Below are 26,838 nucleotides of genomic sequence, written 5' to 3'. Positions count from 1 at the left end.
GGGATGGCGATGCACAGGACCTGCCCAGGGGGCACAGCTGGTCTGTGGTGGAGTCGGGTTGAAGGACAGCATTTGTGACATCTGGTCTACTGCACCTTCCTTCTGCCGTGCACTTGGCCTTTGAAAAGCTCAGCACCGGTGCCCATCACAGGGCCGGCAACACACACATCCCATTACTCAGAAGGAACTGACGGACTCACGTGCTGCTCCGTCCCCATGAGCTCAGTGGACCTCTCTGTGTAGAGCAGACAGTGCCTGGGATAGAGTGAGAGTTCAGCCAGTAAATCCAAGTGATTGTCATTCCTGTCTGCATTGGCAACTCCCAACCTAGACGTGAAAACTTAGTTCTTTCTCATAGGTCGCTCTGCCCATGGTCCCACTGCAGACCCAGGCACTCTCCGGAAGCCTGGAAATCACCCGTGTCTTCTGCCTGCTCCCGCTCACATCCCACACTTGTGTTCAGTCACTGAGTTACAGATTTTGCCTCCTCAATTTCTCTTGTCTTAGTCCCATCCTCTGTTCCCCTGGCCAGTTTGTCTAGCTGTGTGGTCTCTGTTCTCTCCCTACCGTGCCTTCCATCCCAGCCATCCCTGACTACGTGTTTCCCCCACAGACATCACACTGGTTCACCTCGTTGACCACCGTTTCCTTCTCCCCAAGTCTCCCGGGCAAGGGCTGATTCTCCAGTCTCCTCTGGGAAGCTGGCCCTGAACCACTTAGAACCTATGGCTCCTTCGTCACCTGTGTCACGTGGCAGTGCTGCCTCACTTCCTTCGTCACCTATGTCACGTGGCAGCGCTGCCTCACTTACGGGTCTGTGTTCCTGCTCCCTCTAAGCCCTGGGGCTTGCGTGGCGCTGTCGCGGTTTGACGGGACCGGGCCTCCCCCCTGTGTTGCAGATATGCTGTCCAAGGAGCCTCCGTGGTGCGACGGCTCCTACTGCTATGAGTGCACTGCCAAGTTTGGAGTCACCACTCGCAAACACCACTGGTAAGACCCCAGCGTCACTGGCAAGGAGCAAGGGGACTTCCGCTGATGTCATTGCTTGCCCCCTTCTCCAGGACAGGCCATGAACTTGCCTGGGTCCTGCACATGGATGGGCAAAACTTGACGAAATGGAGGGATGAGATGAGCACACCCAAGGATCCTACTGAGGAAGAGAGATGTAGGGAAGGCAGGGAGCCTGCAGACGGGTGGCTTTCCTGCTGGAAGCTGAAGGTGCACAGGTTCCAGGCAGCCTGCCAGGCCTGTGCCATCCTTCCTGACTTCCTGCCTGCACCAAAGCTGAGATGAGCTACTGCCCTCATGGTGTGCCTCAGTATGGGCTGCTTTGCCGAGAACTAAGGGGCTGTTCCCATTAAAGTGAGATAGATAGGTCAGGTGCGGTGGCTCATGCCTGTAATCCCAGCACTTTGGGAGGCAGAGGCAGGCGGATCGCTTGAGGTCAGGAGTTCGAGACCAGCCTGGCCAACATGGCGAAACCCCGTCTCTACTAAAAATACAAAAATTAGCTGGGGGTCGTCAAAACCCCGTCTTTACTAAAAATACAAAAATTAGCTGGGGGTCGTGGCGGGCACCTGTAATCCCAGCTACTTGGGAGGCTGAGACAAGAGGTTGCAGTGAGCTGAGATCACGCCACTGCACTCCAGCGTGGCCCACAGAGCGAGACTTCATCTCAAAAAAGAAAAAAGGAAAAAAAAGATAGCGCTGAGCTGCTCTCTTTTTGTTTGTTTTTGAGACATAGTCTTGCTCTATTACCCAGGCTGAGTACAGTGACACGAGCTCGGCTTACTGCAATCTCCACTTCGCGGGTTCAAGCGATTCTTATTCCTCAGCCTCCTGAGCAGCTGGGATTCAGGCATACGCCACCACGCCCAGCTAATTTTTGTATTTTTAGTAGAGACGGGGTTTCACCACGTTGGCCAGGCTGATCTTGAAACCCGTGCCCTCAAGTGATGTGCCTGCCTCAGCCTTCCAAAGTGCTGGGATTACAGGCGTGAGCCACCATGCCTGGCCTGAGCTGCTCTTGATCTTCAAAAAAAAAAAAAAAGCCTTCTTCAGTATTGCTTTAACATAATGATTGACTAGAGTTTTGTTTTCATAGACTAAAAATTCTACATGAATTGTGGTAACCGGGCTGGCAGTTGGCAGAGTTGCCAGAGTAGCATTGCGGGCGCCTTGGCTGCCAGGCCCTGCTGCGGTTGTCCTCACGTGCCAGGAAGCAGAGTCTGTCGTTGGCGCTCCTCTCATACTTCCTTTCTTTGCTTCCACAGTCGTCACTGCGGACGTCTTCTTTGCCATAAATGCTCGACCAAGGAGATTCCTATTATAAAGTTTGATCTGAACAAGCCTGTACGGGTTTGCAACATTTGTTTTGATGTACTGACTCTGGGTGGGGTCTCTTAGTGAGCCCCCCGGAGGGTGCAGGCCACGTCCTTGGTCACCTCCCCAGCAGCTGCTCTGCTCACCAGCCTGACCCCACCCAGAGCAGGAGCTGGCAGGTGTCTTCCTGCGGCAATAGACTGGAACGATTAAGGACCATGGTGTGATAGATCCCATTTCAAACGATTCCATATGATTGTCAGTGTGTGTGTCAGACTGTGATCAATTTCACTAGATGTCTCACTAATCGACCAGGCCATTCGGCCTAAGTGGTAAATGTGATTAGGAATTAGACCTCTCCCCATTCTGCTAGCAACATACAGGGACACTTGGAAAACCATTTTCCCTTCCAGTAGCTTGGTGTCCATCCCAGAGCATTCATGAAGTCTTCCCGCCTGGGCTGACTGATGAGGCAGAGCCTCTCAGCGTAGGAAGCTGGCTGCTTAATGAGCTGGCTTTACTCTAGGGTAAGTGGCTGTGGACTTTTCTGCATAGTGTTTTCATAAAGATAATAGGATCCTCTTGCCCTGAAGTCTTTTTTTCTTTTTACGCTAAGCTGTATTTTTAGTGAGCTACCCCTTTTAAAAAGGTGAAATCTTTCTTAACAGGGTTCAAAGATGAGAGCTGAAAAATCGTGGCCTTAACAACTGAAAGCTTTACAGTGTTCATGCTACTGAGGTGTCAGGAGTGCAGCTGGGCCGCTTGACACCTCGTAGCAGCCGTCTCATTCTCTCGTCTTGCTGCGTCCTGTCTGTGGAGTCCTCAGTCACTCTGCTGTTGGAGAGTGCTGGAGGAAATGCACTTTTATTGTGCTGCACTTTTTATAGAGCTGCATTATCGGTGATTCCAATTTAAAAATCCATATTCAAAAATACCCTCACACATCCCTGCATCAGTGATTCTTATGATCAGCTTTGACTGGACCTCAGCTCACACGAATCTCCAAGGAGAAACTCTACAGAGCATCTTTTAGAGCAAGAGATTCATACAGGCCAACTGATGAGAGGGGGAGTCACCAAGGCTTCAGCCCCAAGGGCATCTCCAGCCTCAGGCCGGCAGGTCCTATGTCCTTGACACAAACGCTTCTTGCTGAAACCCTCCCTAGTGATGCTGCGAGTGCTGTTGGTCCCAGTTCTGTGTAGCTTGCCCTGCCCCATGAAGGGCCACCAGCCAAGGGCCCTGGCCACGTGTGCGCCACCTTATTTTGGAAGTCTCTGGCTTGTGTGCTGGATGAGGCTGCCAGAACTTGTTGGGCGTTCATCGCTGTTAGTACATATATTAACCGTGAGGTGTTAAACTTTTCTTTTGAAGGTTTGGCCAGTTTCTAAAAAATGCACATTTAAAGAGAAGCATCTACCACTGCTTTAAAACAAAACAACTCTGAGATGAACAATATGTGTTATACTCAGAGATTAACAATCTCAATCATACATACTGATTCTTTCAGACATTTAATAACCACTACATTTTTTGCATTAATGAAGTTTGAATATATGTGTAAAGGGACTAAATATTTTTGCAACAGCCTGTTCTTTGTTCATTCTTTTCTGGATAGTGTGTCCTCTGTATTGCGGTAGATTTATACATTCTGTTGCCTAAATATGTGTGTAAAATTAGCGATAAACTGGAGTACTACTTAAAAAAAGTCTGTGATTTATACGATGTATATGCTTTCTATGTGAATATAAGCTTGTGCACAATGTTTAAAAGAAAAACAATGAATTAGAAGAGTTCCCCCGCCCCCAGTCTGACATATTTCATACAGAATGTTTAAAAGAAAAACTCTGCTAGTCTTGGCAAACATTTGGCCATGTGAGGCATGTGGTCAGTTTCCATTTTCTATTACCTGAAAAGGGCCATAAGGAAGCAGGCAGGGCTTAGGTAGCTTGGTTACCTAAGTTAGAAAGTAAGAGAATCATGGTTCGGATATGAATTGAAGTGGTTGGTACATGGATACCTGTTCTTTAAAAGGAATGTGGGAGATGAGTCAAGGGTGAGGCCGATTGTTCTGCCCATGCCCTACCATACCAATTTCAATAACAATCTTGCCTGTCATTGCACTCAGAATCTTAAGATCATGTTTCAAATATGTTGATTCAAGCTTGCTTCTAAGCCTGAGTCCAGGGATAGCAATGGTACTGACCAGCTATGGACTGGGAGAACATTGAGTCCTGTTTTCCATTGGCTTCAGGGTGCATCCATGTGGATATAGGAAAAGCCTCTCTCCACAGACTTAGGAAGCCCCCCGACCACGCGGACGCTCGCTGGGCTGCACTCAGCAGGCTGCTTGAGTGGGAGCTGACTCCAACATGCCCTGCCCTGGCTGGGACTAGGCATGCTTCCAGCCCTTCCCGCGCTCTCCCTGCTGTCAACACTTGAGTACAAACCTGCCTAGCTGTTGTATAAGTTTTCATCAGTAGCTTAAGTACTAGTAGCAAAAACTTAAATTCATTCAGAAAGTTGCCACTTCTGAATGAGTGGAGCAGGAAAAATAAACTTTACTGAAACATAATTTGCTGCAACAGTCAACATTGTTATGCTGGATTTGCTCTCAACTGCCCTTTGCTCATCGCCAGATTTATTATCCAGTGTATTCCTAACAGTCTTTTGTTGTCCTTGTTTTTAAAACAAAGGTACGGACCATGTGCTATATATAAATCGAATGGCTTAAACTAATTTGCTATGATCCTCTAACACCGAAATTTCCCATAAACTTAAGTGCCTACACTTAGGACTTTTGAACTTTCAGTCATCTTTTTCGTGGTGTCTCACTGAGCGATGTGTTAGAACATGTGTTCCATTTGGAGTTTTGGGCCTGTGCACGGTCAACCCCAATTACCAATTTAGTTGAGGCTGGATTCGATTGCTCAGTTCACCTGCCACGTTCTCTCCAAGGAGTGGGGTCCACGTGACCTTTAGTCCTCTACCTCAGAGCCCCGAGTCATTTCTGACCACCCCGTTCTGTGTCCTCACTCTTGTCCCTGAATGGGTCCCTGTGTGGATCTCAGTGTGTGTGTGGTTTCTCCACTCCTCCCCGCTCATGTCCCACACCTGCCATATTGAACCGTTTCTGCACTAATCTTGTCCACGGGCACGGAGAGGAGGGAACGTCTTGGGAAAGGGGAGAGCTTGACCTCCATCTAGGTTTCTTTTATCTGGAGAAAAAGAACACTTTTGAACTATGTAATGCTTCGCCCTGAAAGGCAAGCTAACGCTAACTTCCCAGGTGACAGTAGCAGGAACAAGGAAGGGTAATGTTTCCATGACAGACACTTGCTTCCCTTGGGACAAGTCCCAGAAGAACTACCTGAAGCACCAAAGCTCCCCACCCCAGCCTGGTGGCAGAGGAAGCAGGCGGCACCAACTCGCCAAAGGGACTCGGGAGCCACCTTCTCACTCTGTGGAAGTACTTTAGTGAGAGCTGACTGGCAAGATAAAAACCCTGAAATTCCCAGAAGTTACAGATGCCTTAAAGACTTTCTTTGGAAGATCATTGCCTGTACTATTCCTTTTTTGTGTGGCATAAATAATATATTAACCTGTTACAACTGACAACATTGGTTTTCTGCAGCTAGGGAGTCTTGAGTCGAGACTGCTCGCCTTGATGACTTGCTCTTTTTTGGCAGATGTGTGGAGTTGGCTGTTACGACATCCCTGTGTGATCCCAGAGGAGGGGCAGTAGCTGGGCAGAAACTGCAGGCACACATTTGGGTGGATCACCTGGCTTCCAGCCCCTTCGGGGTGGTGCTCAGTGTGGGGTGATGGTATCATAGAGGACCACGGCGCTTATCAGCATTGTTTCTTTGGAGTCTGTGTAACGGAATGTATTTTTCAAATACTGATATTTGCATTTTCTGTAACAATTCCTTATAATAAAATGAAGTAAAATCGTGCATTTAAAGTGGAAACTTTAATAAGACATTTGTAGTTACTTCTAATGCAGAAGTACCAAGAAGCATTAAAAACAAATTTTAGAAAACTCCTGACGTGAATAAGTTTCTTGACCAGCTGCCCTCCAGGAAAGTTTGAATTCCAACATTTTTCAGGAACATGCTGTTGACAGCAGTAAAAGTAGCTATTTTATGTATTTATTTTTAATTTTTAAAAGTTTCAGTAGGTTTTTGGGGTTCAGGTGGTGTTTGGTTACATGAAGTTCTTTAGCGGTGATTTCCGGGATTTTGGGGCACCCATCACCCAAGCAGTGTACACTGGACCCTTTTATCCCTCACCCCAACCCTTTCCCCTGAGTCCCCAAAGTCCACTGTATCATTCTTAATGCCTTTACGTCCTCATGGCTTAGCTCCCGAAAAGTAGTTATTTTAAACATACTAGCTGCCTGAACTTACTGTGCCCTTGGCCCAGATTTCAGCTCATGGCACCGGGCGTGATCACTGAGGCAGTCTCAGTCACCGTCACCTGACCCCTCTGAAGTTCTCAAGAGGATCCACTCATGATGAGCTTTCTGCTGGCCAAGGCGTGAAGGGCGACTGGCACTGTGGGCTTCAGAGAATACTAAGGACAGTTTCAGGGCTTGCAAATTAAAACCTAGTGATCCATAAAGCCCCTGTACAAATCGTTACCAATCAAGCAGCTCACGTGGCCCTCACGCTTTCCTGAGCAAATGTATTTCCTCTTTCTTGTCTTCCATTTTGCTTACCCCTAGGTCAGACTAGCTGTGGTGATAGAGCTCATAAAGCTCATTCTCCAGTGGCTTTTCTCCTAGTTAATATGCATGTGAAGTGTTTCCACAGGACAATCCCAAGTAATCCTCACAGCTGCCCTTGAGGCGAACAGTGCTAACCACACTGTCACTGGTTATGGTAAGCGAAGCACAAACAGTAACCAGGCACATCAACTTCCACACATTTGCCCAGCCAGGGAGAGCACTGGGTTTTAGTTCTGCTTTTTTATTCATGAGCTGAGAGTTCTGGGCGAGTTTCCTAACTTCTTTGCCTCTGTTTCCCTATCTACATAATGGGGGTGGACTGTAGTCCTTAACTGACAGGGTTGCCTGGAGGAAGGTGATCAGTAATGTGTCCTTCTCATCCAAGTACCCGGATTCTGGTGTGTGCATTGCAGGCTCTTCTGGCAGTATCTGCTGCCACCGGAAGAAATCTGGGGGCTCTGGCAGTAGGAAGTACTCTCAAGGCTAGGGTCCAGCCTAGGGTCGTTGCCCTTCTCTGAGGGGCACCCACAGACTTCTGAGCAGGCACAGTCCTAACCTCCCCATTGGGGCCAGCTTTCAGAGTACAGCTTTGCCTAGAGCAAAGTGAGTGTGGGGTGGGGCGGGAGTCACGCAGTGGCTGAGCTGGGGCGGGGCGAGGGTCATGCAGTGGCTCAGCTGTGACCAAAAAACGTCAGACTCTTCACTCTTAGATGTTTATAGAAAACTGTAATCTCAGAATGAAAAGGCAAATGTTGAAACTTCCTTCAAGATGACTTCTTTATTTTTGGGTTTTGTTTGTTTGTTTTGGGAGAGTCTCTCTCTGTCGCCCAGGCTGGAGTGCAGTGGTGTGATCTCGGCTCACTGCAGCCTCCACCTCCCCAGTAGCTAGGACTGCAGGTGCGCACCACCATACCCAGCTAATTTTTGTATTTTAGTAGAGATGGGGTTTCACCATGTTGGCCGGGCTGGCCTCCATCGAACTCCTGGCTTCAAGAGATCCGCCCACCTTGGGCTCCCAAAGTGCTGGGATTATAAGCGCCCGGCCTCCTTCACAATGTTGGAGTGGAGTGCAGCTGCAAAGGCTTTGCCTTGACACTGTGCTCACTGGTGTGGCAGAGATCAGACTCGCATCACAAAGCCCAGCTCTGTCACCCGACGGTTGATGTAACTATTAGAAGAGGTGGGGAGATATTTATGCCCCTTTTCTGGGCCATAAAGTGGGAACTTCTCAAGGCAGGCATAGAGATTAAATGAGAACAAGGCCTGGCCCAGCATAGTTGCCCAATATGTATGTTTTCTCCTTCCCTTCCTTCTGCCAGCAAGTCTAACTGCATGCTCAGCCTAAGCTGAGCTTATCTGTGGCTTCCATCAGGGCCTTGCCCTTCCCCCCCATGGTTTTGCCCAGGGCCACCTGTACTGGAGAGAGAAAGGCCAGGCATTTCTCCAGTAATTACCAGCTTCTCATGGCTGAGCCCTTCAGGCCATTAAAATGACAGCCTATTCTTGCTGAACCTAATTCTTTGCTGAATCCTTTGCCCTGACATGAGAGATGTTACCAGATTAAGTAGGAAGGTAAGTACCATAAGGTAAGTATCAAAAAGGAAATGAATTCTCAACTGAGCAAGGAACAGAGCAGGCTGCTGAGACCAGCCAAGTCTGTCCTGGAGCCTGCACGCAGGGCTCTTGCATCAGTCAGAGATCAGGTACCCTCTAGGCACGGCCAGAGCCCGCAGCTGGCTGGAATGACTAATGCTCCTTTTTGTTTGTTTGTTTTTTGAAGGATCAGAACATCTTGGGACCTGGCCCTCACACTCTCCCTGCATTCCTACCGCAAGGACAGCCTCTGGCTGCTCTACTGGGTTTATTCCACCATACTATAAGCCCCCTGAGGTCAGAAGCCTTGCTTCCTCGACCACCCAACCCTAACGTGATGCCTGGCACATAGTAGGTTCTTGGTAAGTTATTTGCTGAATGACTAAGGAGGACTAAATCATGGGCAGTAACTAGTTTCCAGTTAGTATGGAGTTGGGGGCTGCTTCTGGTTAATAGAGAAGTCTCAGCACTGAGCTCAGGGACTGCCTAGAACTCAGAAGAAAATCCTAATTTCAGCTCTTCTTTCTGTCTGCTCCTGGTCCTGCCCCAGGGAGGGCAGAGACATACAGAAATATGGAGGAGTGAAAATGGCACCGAATCAGGCATCCAGACCTTTGAGTTCTAGGCTCAGGTCCATGCTCAGTGACTTAAGTTCTATGTGCCTTTGTTGCCTTATCTCCAAAAAGTGCGGTGGCTCACGCCTGTAATCCCAGCACTTTGGGAGGCCAAGGTGGGCAGATTGCTTGAGCCCAGGAGTTCGAGACCAGGCTGGGCAACAAGGTAAAACCCCATCTCTACAAAAATAAAAAACTAGCCGGGCATGCTGGTACGTGCCCATCGTCCCAGCTACTCGGGAGGCTGAAGTGGCAGAATCTTTTTGAGCCCGGGAGGTCAAGGCTGCAGTGAGCTATGATCACGCCACTGCACTCCAGTCTGGGCGACAGAGTGAGACCCTGTCTCAAAAAAAGAAACAACTCTGCACGAACTTCCCACACACTAGGCGCGGTGGATATAGGGGTACAGCGCTGAGTAAAGTGGATTATAGGGGCATGGTGCTGAGTCACGTGGATATAGGGGTACGCAGCTGAGTCACGTGGATATAGGGGTACGGAGCTGAGTCACATGGATATAGGGGTAAGGCTCTGAGTCATGTAGATATAGGGGTACAGCGCTGAGTAATGTGGATTATAGGGGTACGGCACTGAGTAATGTGGATATAGGGGTACGGCACTGAGTCATGTGGATATAGGGGTACGGAGCTGAGTCGTGGATTATAGGGGTACGGCACTGAGTCATGTGGATATGGGGGTACGGAGCTGAGTCATGTGGATATAGGGGCACAGAGCTGAGTCATGTAGATATAGGGGTACGGAGCTGAGTCATGTGGATATAGGGGTATGGAGCTGAATCACACTGGGGCTCTGTCCTCAGAATGTCTGAGGTCCAGTGTAAGAGGCTGATAGGAAGTTCATGGTAAGAGCCCACTGTGATATGAGCACAGCCATGGAGCAGGGAAAGTGCATCTATAGCTCACTGCTGGCCCAACAGTTAATGAAGGCTCCCAAGAGGGGCCTGACTGAGCTGAATATTGAAGCAATACGGGGTGGATTAATTCAACGGAGGAAGAAGCGTCATTCCAGGCAAAAGAAACAGCTTGTGTGAAGGCACTGCAGACATAACGCAGTGAGAGGGAGGCTGGACAGGAGGTGCACATGGGAGGAGATGGGAAAGGTACAGGCCTAAGAGGAGAGAGGCCACAGAAGGGCCTCGTGTGGCACGCAGCAGAGGAGCTGGCACTCAGTCCTTATAGATCAGGGGAGCCCCTGAGGAGGCTTAAATGGGGGATGCCTTGATCATCTTTAAGAAAGAGCTTGGCCAGGTGCAGTGGCTCACGCATGCAATCCTGGCACTTTGGGAGGACGAGGTGGGCGGATCACAAGGTCAGGATTTCGAGACCAGCCTGACCAACATAGTGAAACCCCATCTCTACTAAGAATACAAAAATTAGCTGGGTGTAGTGGCACGTGCCTGTAATCCCCAGCTACTTGGGAGGCTGAGGCAGAAGAATCGCTTGAACCCAGGGAGTGGAGGTTGCAGTGAGCCGAGATCGCGCCACGAGGTTGCAGTGAGCCGAGATCGCGCCACTGTACTCCAGCCTGGGCAAAAGAGCAAGACTCCATCTCAAAAAAAAAAAAAAAAGAAAAGAAAAAAGAAAAAGAAAGACGGCTCCCAGCAGTGTGGAGGAGGGATTGGAGGGAGGGAGTACAGTTAGGATCCTTCAGTAATCCAAGTGAGAAATGACAGCCTAGGCCACAGGAAGAGTACTAGGGACAGATAAGAGGGAAGGGAAGGGAGAGAATGAGGGAGGCAGAGGTCCCAGGACCTGCAGGCGGGTTAGGAGGAGGGAAGGGAGGATGGAGTGTGGGCGGCTGCTCGGATGCTGACTCTGCGTGTAGCTGGTGGTGCCGTTCCCTCGGAGAACTGGAAGCAGCATGGGAGGGGAAGGTGAAACGCTCTGCAAAGCTGCCTGGAGTAGACGTGCAGGTTTGACGGTCTAAGTAACTGTCAGATTTGGAGTGAGAGGAGCCAATGGGAAGGGGTTTGTGGAGGCAAAACGGGGTTCTCAAGGCAATTAAGAAGGAATGGGCAGAGGCAAAAAGGGAAGCAGGATAAAGCCCAGCGAGGGTTTCATGGAGGACCCCACGGTCCACAGTATCCAGAGTGACAAAGCCTAGGTAAGAACTGGATGTGACCACGGAATGTGCCAATGCAGAATTTCTCCTGATTTTTAGAGCAAATGGAGCTGAAAAGCAAAGCTAGTGAGTATAAGCCAAAACTGGAGTTGAGGGAGTGTTTATGATGTGAGAGAAGTGAGCTGTTTGATGCATACCTGGGGGAAAATCCAGGAGACGGGGAGAGGTTAAAGGTACAAGAGGGGCAGGTGAGGAGGATGGCGGGGGCAGGCAAAAGGAGCCACAAGCCAGAGCCCAAGTGTAAGGAACAGCTGTGGCCATAGGGGCAATGAGCCCGGGTCTGCCAGTGAGGGGACAGGGGCAGTGAGCACGGGTCTGCCAGTGAGGGGACAGGGGCAGTGAGCACGGGTCTGCCAGTGAGGGGACAGGGGCAGTGAGCACGGGTCTGCCAGTGAAGGGGACAGGGGCAGTGAGTACAGGTGGGGCAGTGAGTACAGGTCTGCCAGTGAAGGGGAGGCAGCCTCCATTTTCTAGTCTGTGAATCTGGAAAGCGATTTAGTGAAATGAATGATGGAGAAAAAGGAGACAGTGACAGAGAGGGAGGAAGCTGGTGGATGTTGAAGGTGAGACTGGGCGGCAAAGGGAGCTAGGTGGAAGCTCTGATGAGGCTATGCACAGAGGCCGTGGCGCTGTCTGTGGTAGTGCTGGTCCCACTTCTCTGTCTGAAGTAGGAACACTCCTTGCCCCCATCTACCTTAACAAGTAGTCAAGAGGTAACAGGTATGACATTTGCCAGATGACGCTGGACATACAAACCACTGGACAAGCAGCAAGCCCAGCCACCTTAAGTTTGAAGCCTTGCCCAAGCTTTAATGTCATGCTAACCAGTTACCTTGCTAGAGCTGGGAAGCCACCTTTTGCTCAAAATGCAGACTTCTGCCTTTGAAAACACACCACACCTGATTTTAAGTGCTTAAAGGAGAGAAAATGTCGTTGCTTTAAATTGTTGCTTTGTTCAGAGACATCTGGATTTGCTGTATCCATACAAGCAAAAGCTTTTCCAATTCCAGAATCAACCCACGCTAATTTGTTATTGCCTCTTACTGTATTGGCCCAGCTGTAATCAACTCAGCAGGCTTTTGGTTGTAAATTCAAGTGGAAATTGAGTTGGTCTTATTTGTGCCCGTTGATATCTGAGGGCTGTGAGGAAGATGGCCAGTAGGTCAAAGGGAACAGTGGTGAAAAGCTGACCAGTACTGGGCAGGCGGCCGGCTGTCCCTCAGGCACCACAACGCCCAGCCACAGTAAGGGGCATGAGCCACATTTGCAGAATATAGCCAGAGTCCTTCCAGACCCTCCTGATTCGCGCCAGGTGGCATCCCAGGGCACACAAGTGTCAAGGGCCTACTCAGGTGCTTGGCAGAGCTCTCTGTGTGTTATCAACAGAAGAGGCTACGGCTTAGAGTGGAAAGGAGCATGTGATGGCTAGCGGTGGGCAGCCTGTGTACTCCGCCAAGTTTGGGTGGTCCAGGTCCCCACGATTTCTGTGTGGAGGGCTGTCCGGCATCTGGCCACTAGGGGGGCCGGTGGTTCTCACACACACGCAGCGGGGCTCCTTAGCACCTGGCTTATACAGCTTCCTGGGGACGCCAATCCAGTCTCTGCTCACACCTCCACTAAGGACAGACGGAAAGAGGACTTCTTAAATGTGAGAACTCATGAGTCTCTGGGAAGGGGAGAGCAGGAAGCAGAGAGCCAGGCCTTCTGAAAAGTAGAAGCCTACCAGAGTGTTTCCCAAGGCAGCAGGCTACAGCGCTCAGCCCCTGAGCCTTCATGCTCTCTCCTAACATCCTCCAGCTTCCCCTGCAGGGCCACCACCACCTTCCCCAGGCCAAGAGCACAGTCCATGGTTCCTTTCACTGTGCTCCCCAGCCCCTGCCCTGCCCCTTCTTAGGAGGCAGCACCACGTTCCTGCACTGGTGGCAACAGCTGTGAAATGGCTTCCCCTGCTGGCCTGTGAGCTTCTCAGAAGCAGTGTCTGGGTGCGACTGTCCTCTTCCTTCCCCACTACAACCCAGCGCAGGTCAGGGTCTTCACCTTCTTCTCTGGGGCACTTGGCTGGGGGTGGGCAATTGGGCCCTGGCCCTTGGCCACCTGGGTCGGCCTTCTCTGGGAAGCCCTTGGCATAGAGTGTAGCTGCAAGCTGTCCTGTGCCCCACAGGTCCAGTCCTTGATGGCACTAGGCTTCAGACACGGAGGATTCAGCTGTGGCCCAACAACCTGAGCACCCTCCTATCTTGGGCAGGGGCCTTGCCCACCTCAGGGCACTGGGCTCAGTCTCTGATGGACTCAGAGGCCTTGCAAGAAAGAAACTGAGGTTCTTGGAACTGACGCCTCAGACAGCTTCCGGTGCCTGCTGTCAGAGAAACTGCCCCCAGCGAGAAAACATCCTACTTCTAGCTTACCAAGAACAAGGCTGTCACCCAAACGCCTCCTCTTCCACCCAGCCTCCATCCCATCACTGGGGATCCGTACTCCACACCTTGTCCCTGCCTTCGGCACTTGTTCCTCTCAGTCTAATGGGACACACACAGGTGAACAGAAGACAACAAACTGAGCTGAGGCACAGGGATAGGGCCCCGCAGTTCACTAGGGTGGCCCTGGAAGGGTTTTGTGGGGAAGGCAGAGCCTGAACTACTCAGTCATGAAAGCAAGACGAGGTTCAGGAGACACAGGGGAAGGCTGTGGGGAGGGAAAAGGAGGCAGGGCCCAAGGAAGCAAAGTCAAGCATCTGAACGCACGCAGGCCTCCTGGAGTCTCCTCCTCCTGGAGTCTCAGAGACCAGTGCTCTCTGAGGCTACCTGCATTCAGGCCTGTGTCACAGGAAGGCCCACGCCTATCTTAGCTTCTCTCCATAAAGTGAGCAGGCCAGGTTCTCACAGTCCCCCCTTTCTTGAGATGACACTGGAGAAGCTGTCTCTTCAAAGCTAGCGGCCAGGAAAGAAGGAGCTTTCCTTCCTGCTACCTTTGCCCTTGCTCCCCTCATTTAAGGCTGAGAACTCCGAATTTGCAGTGGTTTTTTTTGTTTGTTACTGTTTTTTTGTTATGTTGCCCAGGCTGGACTCCAACTCCTGAGCTCAAGCGACCTGCCTGCCTCAGTCTCCCAAGTAGCCAGGACCACAGGTGTGGCCCACAAGCCACCATGCCCGCCTCACCTGTTTTTAAGACAGCAGTTGAAGCCATCACTGCAGGTACCCTCCCCACCTCCTCGTCCCTCTCCTATAGATAGGCATGATTTGTGCTGTCAAACAGGAAACCAAAGCCCGTGGGTGGCTGAGCAGGCCAAAGAAAGCAAGAAATCCTGCTCGTGCCTTCTCATTCCCGGGTCAAGATTGTGTCAGCAGGATCTCTGGAGAATTCGGAAAAAATAAAAAGATGCCCAGGCCTCAAGTCCAAGTCTCAACCCATTCAGTTGAGTGGAGTGAGGTCTGACCATCCGTAATTTTGGCAATTCCCCAGAAGATCTAATATGCAGCCAAAGTTGAGAATTATTATCAGTATTTTGAAAAAGCTCCCCGGGGTTAACAATCAGTTCCTGAATTCACTGAATACTGCAGGCAGGATGGCCTAGGAGTTGGATTTGGGACAGGCAGAAAGGAGAAGAAGGGGAGCCTGCTTACCTCTTCTGGGAGCACCAGAGCCGGCTGCCCCTGGCTGAGCTCCACTCGGCGTTGCACGGCGGGAATGTCTGCTTCTCTTGCAGTTGTAGTTTGTTGGCCTCCAAGCCTCTGGTGATCGCAGCTTCTACCTGGGTCAGTGCCGGGGTGGGCAGCCCATCCTCTCCGTAGAACCGTCCTGTCACCCTCCCTGTGACGACAGGAAGGCAGATGTGAGTGAGAGTGAATACTCAGCTGCTGAAGCAGGTGTGGGAAGGCACAAGTTCCCAGGGTTTCTGACTTCAGTCCTGCTGGTGCGTGTTTAATAAGAACTTCTACTGCAGGCACTCCTGGTGCCTTGCACACCAACCTCTTAGCACCCTACAAGCCCCCACACAGCTGCATCCCTCTTCTAGCTGCAGAGCCCTTCAGCACAGAAACCATCAGACCTCTCTCACTTCCAGACAAGGCTTCCCCGAGGGCACAGCCATGTGTGATTCATTTCTCCATGCTTCCATGTGCTTGGAGCACACGCTGGGTATTCAATTAATGTTTGATGAATGAATGGCTTATTGGCTAACATTTTTTAAATGTTTATTATAATAGAGATGGGGGTCTCACTCTGTTGACCAGGCTAGTCTTGAACTTCTGGGCTCAAGCAATCCTCCCACCTCAGCTTGTTGAGTAGATGGGGGTACAGGTGTAAGTCACACTGTGCCCGGCTTTAAAATGCCTGTCAGAATTTGTAAAAGTCTAAGCTATGGCAGCAGCCAGCAAGTGGTCCACCAGCCTACAGGCCAGAAGGAAAAACAGGTCAGTTCTCTCAGCCCAGGGTCCTAATGTAGCCCAGTCCTGAGGTGCAAATGGCCTTCAGAGGCAGCACCTGCCACAAGGCAAGAGAAGCAGAAAGGAAGCACTTGAGGGAGGTGCGACCGAAGAGGGAGCAACCCCTAAGAACTAGCTTCACCTTCGATTCTAGTGGCGCATATGTTCAGCGCATCTGAGATTCAGCTCGTCTCCCAAGTCCAACGCCCTCCCTGACTTTCCCAAATCCGTGTTGCCTCTAGCCTGTGACCTGGATTAGGAGCCTGACTCCTCCTCCTCTACATCCACATCATACTCCCTTCCTTGCTGTCTGATCGGATCCATCAGAAAACCTCCTCAGTCCTACCTCTGAACAGATCCTGATTCTGTTCACTCCTTTCCATTCCCACTGCCATCACCCTCCTCCAAACCACGGACTGTGGCAGTGGCCTCCTAACTGCTCTCTGGTCAGCTCATGCCCTCCTAGAGTTCTCTGTCCATAAAACAACTAGGGGATCTTTTAAAAACATGAATCCTACCATGGCTCTCCGACGCCTGATTAAAACCCTTCAATGGCTTCTTAAAGCAGACAAAAATGCAAATTTCTTATCAAGGCCTCTAAGGCCCTGTAACCATTTAACTGATTTGCTTCTTCAGCCTCTTACAAGCTACGTGCCCCCTCGTTCACGGGGGGCTCCAGCACACTGGCTTCCTTTCTGTGTCTTGGCTGTGCTTCCCCACTCCCCACCTTCGCACCGCTCTTCCCTGACCCAGCACACTCTCCTCAGGTCTCGGTGTGGCTGCCTCCCACTCACCTGCCGGTCTCAGCTTAACGGTCATTTTCTCCAAGAAGCCACTCCTGAGCATGTGCTCTAAAGGAGCCAAAGCTCCCAAACGTATCACATCACAGTTTGATGCATGGTCCTATGTGGAGTTGTTCAATCTCTTTACTTGTCTATGATGGCTCTCTCTACTAGTGAGGCCCAGTACTCAGAACAGCTTAGCGCCGGGCGCAGCGGCTCACACCTGTAATCCCAGCACTTTGGGAGGCTGAGGCGGGCAGATCACTTGAGGTCAGGGGTTCGAGACCAGCCTGGCCAACATGGTGAAACCCTGTCTCTACTAAAAATACAAAAATTTGCTGGGCGTGGTGGTGCATGCCTGTAATCCCAGCTACCCAGGAGGCTGAGGCAGGAGAACTGCTTGAACCTAGAAGTTGGAGGTTGCAGTGAGCTGCAGTCGTGCCACTGCACTCCAGCCTGGGTGACAAAGCAAGACTCCATCTCAAAAAATATATAAATAAATAAAACAGCTTAGCATAGAGCATTCATTTTAAATACTTATTAGATGAATAAAGAAAGGAATCAGGGCCCGAGTCACAGGCCTGCAGTCTATGAGTTGGCCTGGCACAGAACTTCCCACTACGGGGGTTGGGGTGTCTGTGTTATATGGTGACAAGCCTGTCTTTGGTGAGTTTCTGACATGAGACCCAAAGAGAGGACAGTAGTAGCAGAGGCAACAGAGGAAGAGTTCTAGAATCTGTGTCATGAGAATGGTGATCACCAGTGGCTGCATCTCCAAGCCAATCCTGTATCCACAGCATAACCAAGGCCATCTTGTTTTCCCTTGAGGCCTGGCCATGTTGGCTGCCAAGATGGCTTCCTGGCTGTCCTCACTTCAGTATGTACCCTTACAATAAACCTTCATCCACTGATGTATCCTGAGGGTTTCTGGTAACCTGAAAGAGCCTAACATGGCCCCTATCCTACAGAATGAGCTGACAGGGGCAGGAACTGGACTCAATTCATCCCTGGTCCCCCTGAGATGGAACCCGTAACTTATGAGTAGTAGGTATTCAATAAGATCCTGACATCAACTAAAATCCTTCTGAGGCATTTCCCGCCACATGCCCCACCCCATCCTCAACACATTATACATCATTCAAACAAGACCAGTTCACTTGTCACACCAAACACATCCGAACACTTCCAGTGTGCTCCCAAATCTTAGTAGGAAGTATTTGGCCTGGCATTCTTTGCCCATTTACAGGACTCTGTTCTTTTTTTTTTTTTTTTTTGAGACAGGGTCTCACTCCGTCGCCCAGGCTGGAATGCAGTGATGTGATCTCGGCTTATTGCAACCTCTGCCTTCCAGGTTCAAGTGATTCTCATGCTTCAGCCTCCTGAGTAGCTGGGATTACAGGTGTGTCCCACCACACCCAGCTAATTTTTTGTATTTATAGTAGAGACATGGTTTTGCCATGTTGGTCAGGCTGGTCTTGAACTCCTGACCTCAACTGATCTGACCACCTCGGCCTCCCAAAGTGCTGGGATTACAGGCATGAGCCACCGGTCTGGACTCCATTCTTATTCTTTTTCTTTTTTTTTTTTTTTTGAGATGGAGTCTCACTCAGCCACCCAGGCTGGAGTGTAGTGGTGCGATCTTGGCTCACTGCAACCTCCGTCTTCCAGGTTTAAGCAATTCTCCCGTCTCAGCCTCCTGAGTAGCTGGGATTACAGGCACCCGCCATCATGCCCGGCTAATTTTTGTATTTTAGTAGAGACAGGGTTTCACCATGTTGGCCAGGCTGGTCTTGAACTCCTGACCTCAGGTGATCCGCCCACCTCGGCCTCCCAAAGTGTTAGGATTACAGGTGTGAGCCACCACTCCTGGCTCTTATTCTTTTCTATTGGATTTTCTTTTCTTTATTAACCCAGTAATGTTTCAACCTTGGTTTGGCAACTTCACTGGGAAAGGGAAGAACCTAGCCCTCTGAAGCGCAGGTGAGTAGAGGTCAGTGCCTTCGATGGTAGACAGGGTTGTGGTCTCAAGACTGATCTTGGGCAGACGACAGAAAATGAAAAAAGGCGTGCTGCAGAGGCCCACAATGGATGGACACAAACTTTAGATATTATGAAAAAGCCATGACTGATTGGATGTGGAGGGAGCTGAGGTGTTAATAAAAATGCCAAGGTTCTCAGAAAAGGTAACTCAAGCAGTGATGACAGAAGCAGAAATTCAGAGGCATTAAGGAAAGAATTCTTCCAAGTTAGACCTGTTTCGATGGTGAAGTGATACTGGTGTTCCTCAGGAAGTCAGTCATGTCCAAGTAGGACTCCAGTGAGAGGTGGGGGCTGCAGATAGAAGAAAGGGCTACGACCATCCCAGTTGTCAGTACTTGTGAAGCAATCTAGTGTTTAGTGTCTTTCGTTGAGGCTGGAGTGCAGTGGCGCCATCTCAGGTCACTGCAACCTCCACCTCCCGGGCTGAAGCGATTCTCCTGCCTCAGCCTCCTGAGTAGCTGGGACTACAGATGCGTGCCACCACGCCCAGGTAATTTTTGTATTTTTAGTAGAGACAGGGTTTCACCATGTTGGCCAGGCTGGTCTTGAACTCCTGACCTCAAGTGATCCACCCGCCTCAGCCTCCCAAAGTGCTGGGATTACAGTCGTGAGCCACTGCGCTGGGCCTAGTGTTTAGAGTCTTTAACACTGCTTTAGGACACAGTTTGGTGTTGTCTCATTTGAGAAGCAAGTCCCTTATGTAGCATCAGTAAGTAGCAAGTGCAGTACCCTACACAGTGGTTTGATTAGCATAACTACCACCTGGGAGACAGCTCACTCAGGAAGTTTGTCTCCTCCTAGAGGACCAAATAAAAGGGGATTTGTCGAAACATAAATTCAGGCTTCAAGCCCTTCTGGCTGTGTGCTGAAGCCAGATGCATAGAGCACAGTGAGACAGGGAAGCTGCCCTTCTGGAGCTGGTTGTTCAAGGATGGTGCAAGCAACCACTGGCTATGGCGAAACTGAGGCCAAAGCAAGCAGCTTAGTAATCCTCTCCCAAGACTAAGAATGGGGGAAGCAGGTGCCCATCCATCTCCTTCTAGGCGGCTCATCCCTATTCTAACAACCAGAATTTAAAGTAAAACAAGTCCATGGCTGTTTTTCAGATTTTAACCTTGAACCCAATCTCTAAAAAATCTCAGCCCCCTAAAAACACTGCAGACAACCAAATGAAATGTATGACCTATGGAGGACTTACCAACACACACATAATTCTTCTCATAGAATGAAAGCCAATTGTGAAGTGTCAGCATCTCAGCGGCTGACAGGTCGGATACATCATCCACGAGGCCTGCTTCAGAACAGTCCCCGGTCACGAATGCCCTGGATGCGTCTCGGCCTGGAACAGAGACGTTTCCATCAGACCCAGGTGTAACCCATTGACACCATCCCCACTCAAGAATCTCTTTTCTTTTTCTTTTTCTTTTTTTTTTTTTGAGACGGAGTCGCACTCTGTTGCCCAGGCTGGAGTGCAGTGGCATGATTTCAGCTCACTGCAACCTCTGCCTTCCGCTTTCAAGCGATTCTCCTGCCTCAGCCTCCAGAGTAGCGGGGATTACAGGTGCCCGCCACCATGCCTGGCTAATTGTTGTATTTTTTTTAGTAGAGATGGGGTTTCACCATGGTGGCCAGGCTTGTCCTGACCTCAAGTGATCCGCCCACCTTGGCCTCCCAAAGTGCTGGGATTACAGGTGTGAGCCACCACGCCCGGCCAGAATCTGCTTTCTGAGAAACGTCTCTTGACAAGCCCTACTCCTTATCCCCAGGGAAATGGGGTCCCCACCACCTCCTCTGTGAAAGATGCTCCTAGACCTTGGACACACATCTCTTTGGCATTGGTCATATTCTTTCTTTTACCTTCGGCAACCTTTAACACAGCTGACCACTTCCCTTGGCCTGATTTTCCTCCTACTTCTCCAGCTCCTCACTGTCTACCAGCCTTAGGGGTCAATTACCATCCACACCCTCACACTTGACAATCTCATCCACACCTGTGGTTTCAAAACCCACCTACAGGCAAAGATAGCCACATCTGTATCCTTAGCTCAGATGTCTCCCAAGGCTCACACCTGTATATCCAACAACACTTAGACGTCTTACAGACATCACAAGATCAAAATGTTCACACTGGCTGGGCGTGGTGGCTAATGCTCATAATCCCAGCTCCTCAAGAAGCCGAATAAGGAGGACTGCTTGAGCCCAGGGGTTTGAGCTATGACCATGCCACTGCACTCCAGCCTGGGTGCCAGGGTGAGACCCCATCTCTCTTAAAAAAAAAAAAAAGTCCACATTGAAATAATGATTATCAGCACCCTCACAGCCAGGAAACCCGTATCTACTCCAGTATTGCCTGTCTTAGTAAATGCCAACCAGTTGCTCAATCCAGGAATGCAGTTCTTTTTTTTTGTGCGTGAGACGGAATTTTGCTCGTTGCCCAGGCTGGAATGCAAAGGCACAATCTTGTCTCACTGCATCCTCTGCCTCACGGGTTCAAGCGATTTGCCTGCCTCAGCCTCCCGAGTAGCTGGGACTACAGGTCCCCAGGCACCAACATGCCTGGCTAATTTTTGTATTTTTAGTAGAGATGGGGTTTCACCATGTTGGCCAGGCTGGTGTGGAACTCCTGACCTCAGGTGATCTACCCACCTTGGCCTCCGAAAGTGCTGGGATTACAGGTGTGAGCCACCCGCATCCAGCCTGGGGAATGCAGTTCCCCCCCCCTTTTTTTTTTTTTTGAGACTGAGTCTCGCTCTGTTGCCCAGGCTGGAGTGCAATGGCGCAATCTCAGCTCAATGCAACCTCCACCTCCCAGGTTCAAGCCATTCTCCTGCCTCAGCCTCCTGAGTAGCTGGGACTACAGGTGCCCGCCACCACATCCAGCTAATTTTTGTATTTTTAGCAGAGACGGGGTTTTGCCACATTGGCCAGGCTGGTCTCGAACTCCTGACCTGAGGTAACGTTCCCGCCTTGCCCTCCCAAAGTGCTGGCATTAGAGGCGTGAGCCACCATGCCCAGCCTGCAGTTCCTAACACTTCCTTCATCCCTCACATCCAGTCTCCAAGTCCTGTTATTTTCTGCCTAAGCAGTGTTCTTGTGTCAGTCTGCCTGTCTCCACCCACATCTAAGCAAGCCCAGGCTGCCATCCTTTCTCACCTGAACTCCTACAGCAGACCTCAAGGGAGACCTCCCCGCATTCATTCTTGCCCCACCAATCTGCTCTTCATACCACACTCAACTGATACTTTAAACACAAACTGATCACATCATTCTCCTGCCAAAGAATCCTCAGAGGCTTCCCTCTGTTCTACGAGAATGTCCAAATTCCTTAACACGTCATTCATTGTCCTGCACCAGCTGCCACCAACACTGCCTTGCCACATTTCTGTTTGTTTGTTTTTGAGACAGAGTTTCGCTCTTGTTGCCCAGGCTGGAGTGCAATGGCACAATCTCGGCTCACCGCAACCTCTGCCTCCCAGGTTCAAGCGATTCTCCTGCCTCAGTCTCCTGAGTAGCTGGGATTACAGGCATGCGCCACCATGCCCGGCTAATTTTGTATTTTTAGTAGAGATGGGGTTTCTCCATGTTGGTCAGGCTGGTTTTGAACTCCCGAACTCAGGTGATCCGCCCACCTTGGCCTCCCAAAGTGCTGGGATTACAGGCGTGAGCCACCACACCTGGCCACTGCCACGTTCTTTATTGTTCACTTTGCTCCCTTCCTCTCTCCTCCTCTTCGAATCGGTTACAGCCTCTGGTAACACCAGTACTTTTCCTTTTAACACTTTTCACAAAAATAATACATTAATTGTGTAATATCTATTTAATATCTATTTAATGTCTGTCTTTTCTACTAGTAAGTTTTATCAGGTAAGACAACACACCAAACTCATTTACTATGGATTCCCCAGTGTCTGGTACAGTGCCTGATCTTTAGTAAATTCCCAGTAAATATCAAATGAATTAAGTACATAGTTTTTTTTCTTTTTTGAGGTAGAGTCTCGCTCTATCGCCCAGGCTGGAGTACAGTGGTGCGATCTTGGCTCACTGCAACCTCTGCCTCCTCGGTTCAAGCGATTCTTCTGTCTCCACCTCCCAAGTAGCTGAGACTACGGGCATGCACCACTGTGCCCAGCTCACACAAACATTTGTACATGAATGTATATAGCAGCATTATTTATAACAGGCAAAAAAAGTAGAAAGAAACCAAAAATCCATCAACTGATAGATAAAATGTGGTATATCCATATTATTAGAATTATAGTATCTATAGAATATTTTCAGCCATAAAGGAATAATGCACTGCTACATGCTGGTACACCATGGATGAACCCTTAAAACATGATGCTAGGCGAAAGAAGCCAGACACAAAAGGCCACACGTATGACTCCATGAAATGCCCACCACAGGCCAATTGACAGGAAAAGAAAGTAGATAGTGGTTGGCAAAGGAAGGAATGAGGAGTGACTGCTAATAGATAAGAAGTTTCTTTCTGGGGTGAGAAGAATGTTCTAGAGTTAGTGGTGACATTTTTACAAATTTCTGGCTATATTAAAAAAAACCCCACTGGGCCAGGTGCGGTGGCTCAGGCCTGTAATCCCAGCACTTTGGGAGGCTGAGGCAGGCAGATCACGAGGTCAGGAGATCGAGACCATCCTGGCTAACACAGTGAAACCCCGTCTCTACTAAAAATACAAAAACTTAGCCAGGTGTGGTGGTGGACGCCTGTAGTCCCAGCTACTCGGGAGGCTGAGGCAGGAAAATGGCATGAACCCAGGAGGCAGAGCTTGCAGTGAGCCAAGATTGCGCCACTGCACTCTAGCCTGGGCGACAGAGTGAGACTCCATCTCAAAAAAAACCACTGCATTTTGGCTCATACCTATAATCCCAGCACTGTGGGAGACCTAGGCAGGTGGATCACATGAGGCCAGGATTTCCTGTCCAGCCTGGCCAACATGGCAAAACCCCATCTCTATTAAAAATAAAAAAAATTAGCCAGACATGGTGGCACACGCCTGTAATCCTAGCTCCTCGGGAGGCTGGGGCACAAGAATATTGAACCCGGGAAGCAGAGGTTGCAGTGAGCCAAGATTGCGCCACCACACTCCAGCCTGGGCTAAAGACCCAGTTTATCTCGAAAAATAAAAATAAATAAATAGAAAGGTTGGGGGCAGTGGCTCACACCTGTAATCCCAACACTTTCGGCGGCTGAATCACTTGAGCTCAGGAGTTCAAGACCGGCCTGGCCAACATGGCGAAAACCCATCTCTACAAAAAATACAAAAATTAGCTGCGCATGATGGTGCACACCTATGGTCCCCGCTACTTGGGAGGCTGAAGTGGAAGGATTGCTTGAGCTTGGGAGGCGGAGGTTGCAGTGAGCCAAGATCATGCCACTGCACGCCAGCCTGGGTGACAGAGGCAGACCCTGTCTCTAAACAACAAAAAACCCCACTGAATTGTATACGTTAAAAGGACTTTACATCACGTGAATTACATCTCAATGAAAAATAAAATACTGAATGAACGAATAAGTGGACATAACTGCTTCCCAACTAGACTGTGTGGGCGGTGGGGAGCATGTTGCAGACATCTTGGATTCCACAGCCCCTGACACAAGGTAGGTAGTGGTAAATAAAGATGGTCAATGAATACCAGAACACGGGAGCTCAGTAAACAGCAGAGCACACTGAAAAATAAAAAGCACTCCAGACATCGAAGGTTTTATGCCCACACTTGTGCAAACATCCAACGACAGCTCCCTTAGCACGCAGCAGGGCAGCGCAACGAAAACTGCCTTCAACTAGCAGCGACAAAACACCTTGATTGCAGTCCCAGCTCTGCTTCTAACTCACTGTGTACCCGAGTAAGTCCCTTCCCCTGCTGGACTATCTCAGGGCATTTGCGAGACCAACTGGACTTCATTCCTTTTCTGTCAACTTTTGTATTTCTTTAGTACTTCCTAGACAGAGGGAAGTGGCTTGTATTTTAGGTGCTAGAGGCAGCTTCCCAATTCCCCTAAGATAATGACAAGTGGAAAATGCTTATTTAATGTCAGCCTAGTAGCTGATCTTAGGCTTGCCCTGCACTTTTTTTTTCTTTTTAAATTTTGGAGGTCAGTCCCGCTGGCTGGCAAGGCAACATCTGTAAAAAAGCACTAGGCTGGCCGGGCGTGGTGGCTCACGCCTGTAATCCCAGCACTTTGGGAGGCCAAGGCGGGCAGATCACAAGGTCAGGAGATCGAGACCATCCTGGCTAACATGGTGAAACCCCGTCTCAACTAAAAATTCAACAAATTAGCCGGGCGTGGTGGTGGGCGCCTGTAGTCCCAGCTACTCGGGAGGCTGAGACAGGAGAATGGCGTGAACCCGGGAGGCAGAGCTTGCAGTGAGCCGAGATCAGGCCACTGCACTCCAGCCTGGGCGACACAGCAAGACTCCATCTTAAAAAAAAAAAAAAAAAAAAAGCACTAGGCTGGTGGTCTGAGTCCATATTCTGTCAGTATTCAGGTGTGAGGGTTTCAGGCAAATCGCATCCTTTAACCCCCTCAGCTGTAACACAGGGACACCAGCATAAACTTAATTTGACAAATGTTTCTTGAGGCCTAACATATGCACAACTTTGGTCTACGTATCAAGGACTGTAAAGGTGACTGGACCCCTTTCCTCTGCCCTAACCTTCTAAGGAAGGCAAACAGGTGCATCTGTACTAGAAGCAGGAATGACTCAGACCAAATGTACTATATGACGGGCCATAAAGGAATAAAGTATTGATGCATGCTCATAAACCATGGATGAACCTTGAAAACACTACGCTTAGGGGTGGGGGGAAGAAAGATTATTTCGGACCAGGGCATAATGAAGAGATGGTTGGAATTATTAAGGAAACTGTGAGGGTAGGGGCGGGGCGGGATCTCATTTATCTGTGCCCTAAGAGCCCCCACAAAAGTCCGGCACACAGCCCGTATCCTAGGGATTCCGACGCTGGGTAATCGGTAACAAGAGACAGAAGACATGTTTCTCCAATGTAAGTCACGCAGGGCGGTGGTGAATGACAGAGCTGGCCCACAGTCCCGCCAGAGCCAGAGAGCCTAGAAGGATAGTGCATGCAGCTCGTCCCGCCCACCGCACGGGTTTGATGGATGTGGGGTGGGGATGGGGGGGGAAATAGATGAATAATGAACGAACGAACGACGCGCAGGTGGCTACTGGCTCGCGCCAGCGGAGAGAAAGGCGTGAGCAGCCTCGCTGATACCTGCGAAGCCGCTATAGTGGGACCCAGGCTCGTAGTGCCTCCGGCCGGAGGACACATCGTAGACACGGCCGAGCAACGCCAAGTACAGGCCCGGGTCCCCTGGGCCGCCGCGGTAGCGAGACAGCTCCTCCGGTATGAAAAGGCGAAAGCCAGCGCGGGGACCCCACCAGCCCATAAGCCGTGCTGCCATTACCGCTGCTGCGGCTACAGCCAGGCCCAACAAAAGCCCACGGCCTCGGAACCTCAACATCTATATAGGCCCACCCGCTCCGCACTTCCGAGGTTGCCGCCTCTATCTACAGCTAAGATGGCCGAGACGCCGAGCGTGACGTCATCGGCGCGCGCGCTCGCGCTCCCTCCCTTAGTCTCTCTCGTTTTATCTGTATTCCTGGCACTGGCGAAAAGCTCGCTGTCTGCGACTTTTTCCAGGTACTTTTTTTTTTTTTTTTTTTTTTTTTGAGACAGAGTTTTAGCTCTTGTTGCTCAGGCTGGAGTGCACTGGCGGAATCTCGGCTCACTGCAACCTCCGCCTCCCGGGTTCAAGCGATTCTCCTGCCTCAGCCTCCCAAGTAGCTGGGATTACAGGCACGCGCCCCCACGTCCGGCTAATATTTTGTATTTAGTAGAGACAGGGTTTCACCACGTTGGTCAGGCTGGTCTCGAACTCCTGACCTCAGGTGATCCACCCGTCTCGGCCTCCCAAAGTGCTGGGATTACAGGCGTGAGCCACCGCGCCTGGCCCTTCTCGTACTTCTTGGCTTGCAGGTTGTCAGCCCCAACAAAGATGGCGGCAGCGGAGGCTACGGAATGACGTAGATACTGAGACAGACTCGTCCTCTGGGAAATCAAGGTTGCACCCTTTGAGGCGGCGCTCCCCGCCTAGCTGTCGTGAGTTGGTAGAGGCCGCCTATCTACGTGACGGCGCCTTTGCGACAGCGGTCGTCGCTTGACGG

General features: G+C 50.2%; 2 protein-coding genes and 1 long non-coding RNA gene across 19 annotated transcripts in view; 2 read left to right on the top strand and 1 right to left on the bottom strand.

Annotated features, from left to right (window-relative positions):
* ANKFY1 (ankyrin repeat and FYVE domain containing 1) overlaps positions 1 to 6,277 on the top strand; it is a 97,749-nt gene extending 91,472 nt beyond the window's left edge. For 8 of the 12 annotated variants that reach the window (XM_001160079.6, XM_016931242.4, XM_063798195.1 and 5 more), the window contains 2 exons: positions 900 to 990; positions 2,274 to 6,277. In XM_001160079.6, coding sequence (XP_001160079.2) covers positions 900 to 990; positions 2,274 to 2,406 — 224 coding nt within the window. In that variant the 3' untranslated portion in view covers positions 2,407 to 6,277. Of the gene's footprint in view, positions 1 to 613; positions 991 to 2,273 lie in introns of all 12 variants that reach the window. The other 4 variants (XM_063798194.1, XM_016931243.3, XR_001710701.3 and 1 more) reach the window with 3 other exon arrangements.
* Positions 99 to 26,678, bottom strand: CYB5D2 (cytochrome b5 domain containing 2). Of its 6 annotated transcripts, none has more exons than XM_016931250.4 (4): positions 25,886 to 26,135; positions 19,836 to 19,976; positions 15,015 to 15,201; positions 99 to 255 (listed from the first exon to the last, which is right to left on the bottom strand). In XM_016931250.4, the coding sequence occupies exons 1-4, from the start codon at positions 26,133 to 26,135 to the stop codon at positions 174 to 176; spliced, it is 660 nt and encodes a 219-aa protein (XP_016786739.1). In that variant the 3' UTR covers positions 99 to 173. The 6 variants fall into 6 exon arrangements, with proteins under 6 accessions (XP_016786739.1, XP_016786738.1, XP_016786740.1 ...); XM_016931249.4 differs by lacking the exon at positions 99 to 255 and adding an exon at positions 6,293 to 6,435; XM_016931251.4 differs by lacking the exons at positions 99 to 255; positions 25,886 to 26,135 and adding exons at positions 12,179 to 13,010; positions 26,558 to 26,678.
* On the top strand, positions 13,267 to 17,114 carry LOC134808849 (uncharacterized). The gene is made up of 4 exons (XR_010152765.1): positions 13,267 to 13,417; positions 13,556 to 13,928; positions 14,451 to 14,585; positions 14,952 to 17,114. It is a non-coding gene; the product is annotated as an uncharacterized LOC134808849 (long non-coding RNA).
* Positions 26,679 to 26,838: the final 160 nt, after the last annotated feature.

This window comes from Pan troglodytes, chromosome 19 (assembly GCF_028858775.2).
Source record: "Pan troglodytes isolate AG18354 chromosome 19, NHGRI_mPanTro3-v2.0_pri, whole genome shotgun sequence".
NCBI classification, from domain to species: Eukaryota; Metazoa; Chordata; class Mammalia; order Primates; family Hominidae; genus Pan; species Pan troglodytes.
The sequence above is the reverse complement of the archived record's forward strand: the minus strand, read 5'-3'. Positions and strand labels throughout refer to the sequence as shown.

Excerpts from the sequence above, each read along its gene's own strand:
- CYB5D2 (XM_016931248.4), bottom strand. The coding sequence starts at position 26,135 with ATGTTGAGGTTCCGAGGCCGTGGGCTTTTGTTGGGCCTGGCTGTAGCC. Across the intron at positions 15,202-19,835 it reads GAAGAATTATGTGTGTGTTG|GGAGGGTGACAGGACGGTTC; the intron begins GTAAGTCCTCCA and ends CTGTCGTCACAG. Across the intron at positions 13,011-15,014 it reads CTCTGGTGCTCCCAGAAGAG|TGGAGGTGTGAGCAGAGACT; the intron begins GTAAGCAGGCTC and ends GTCTGTCCTTAG.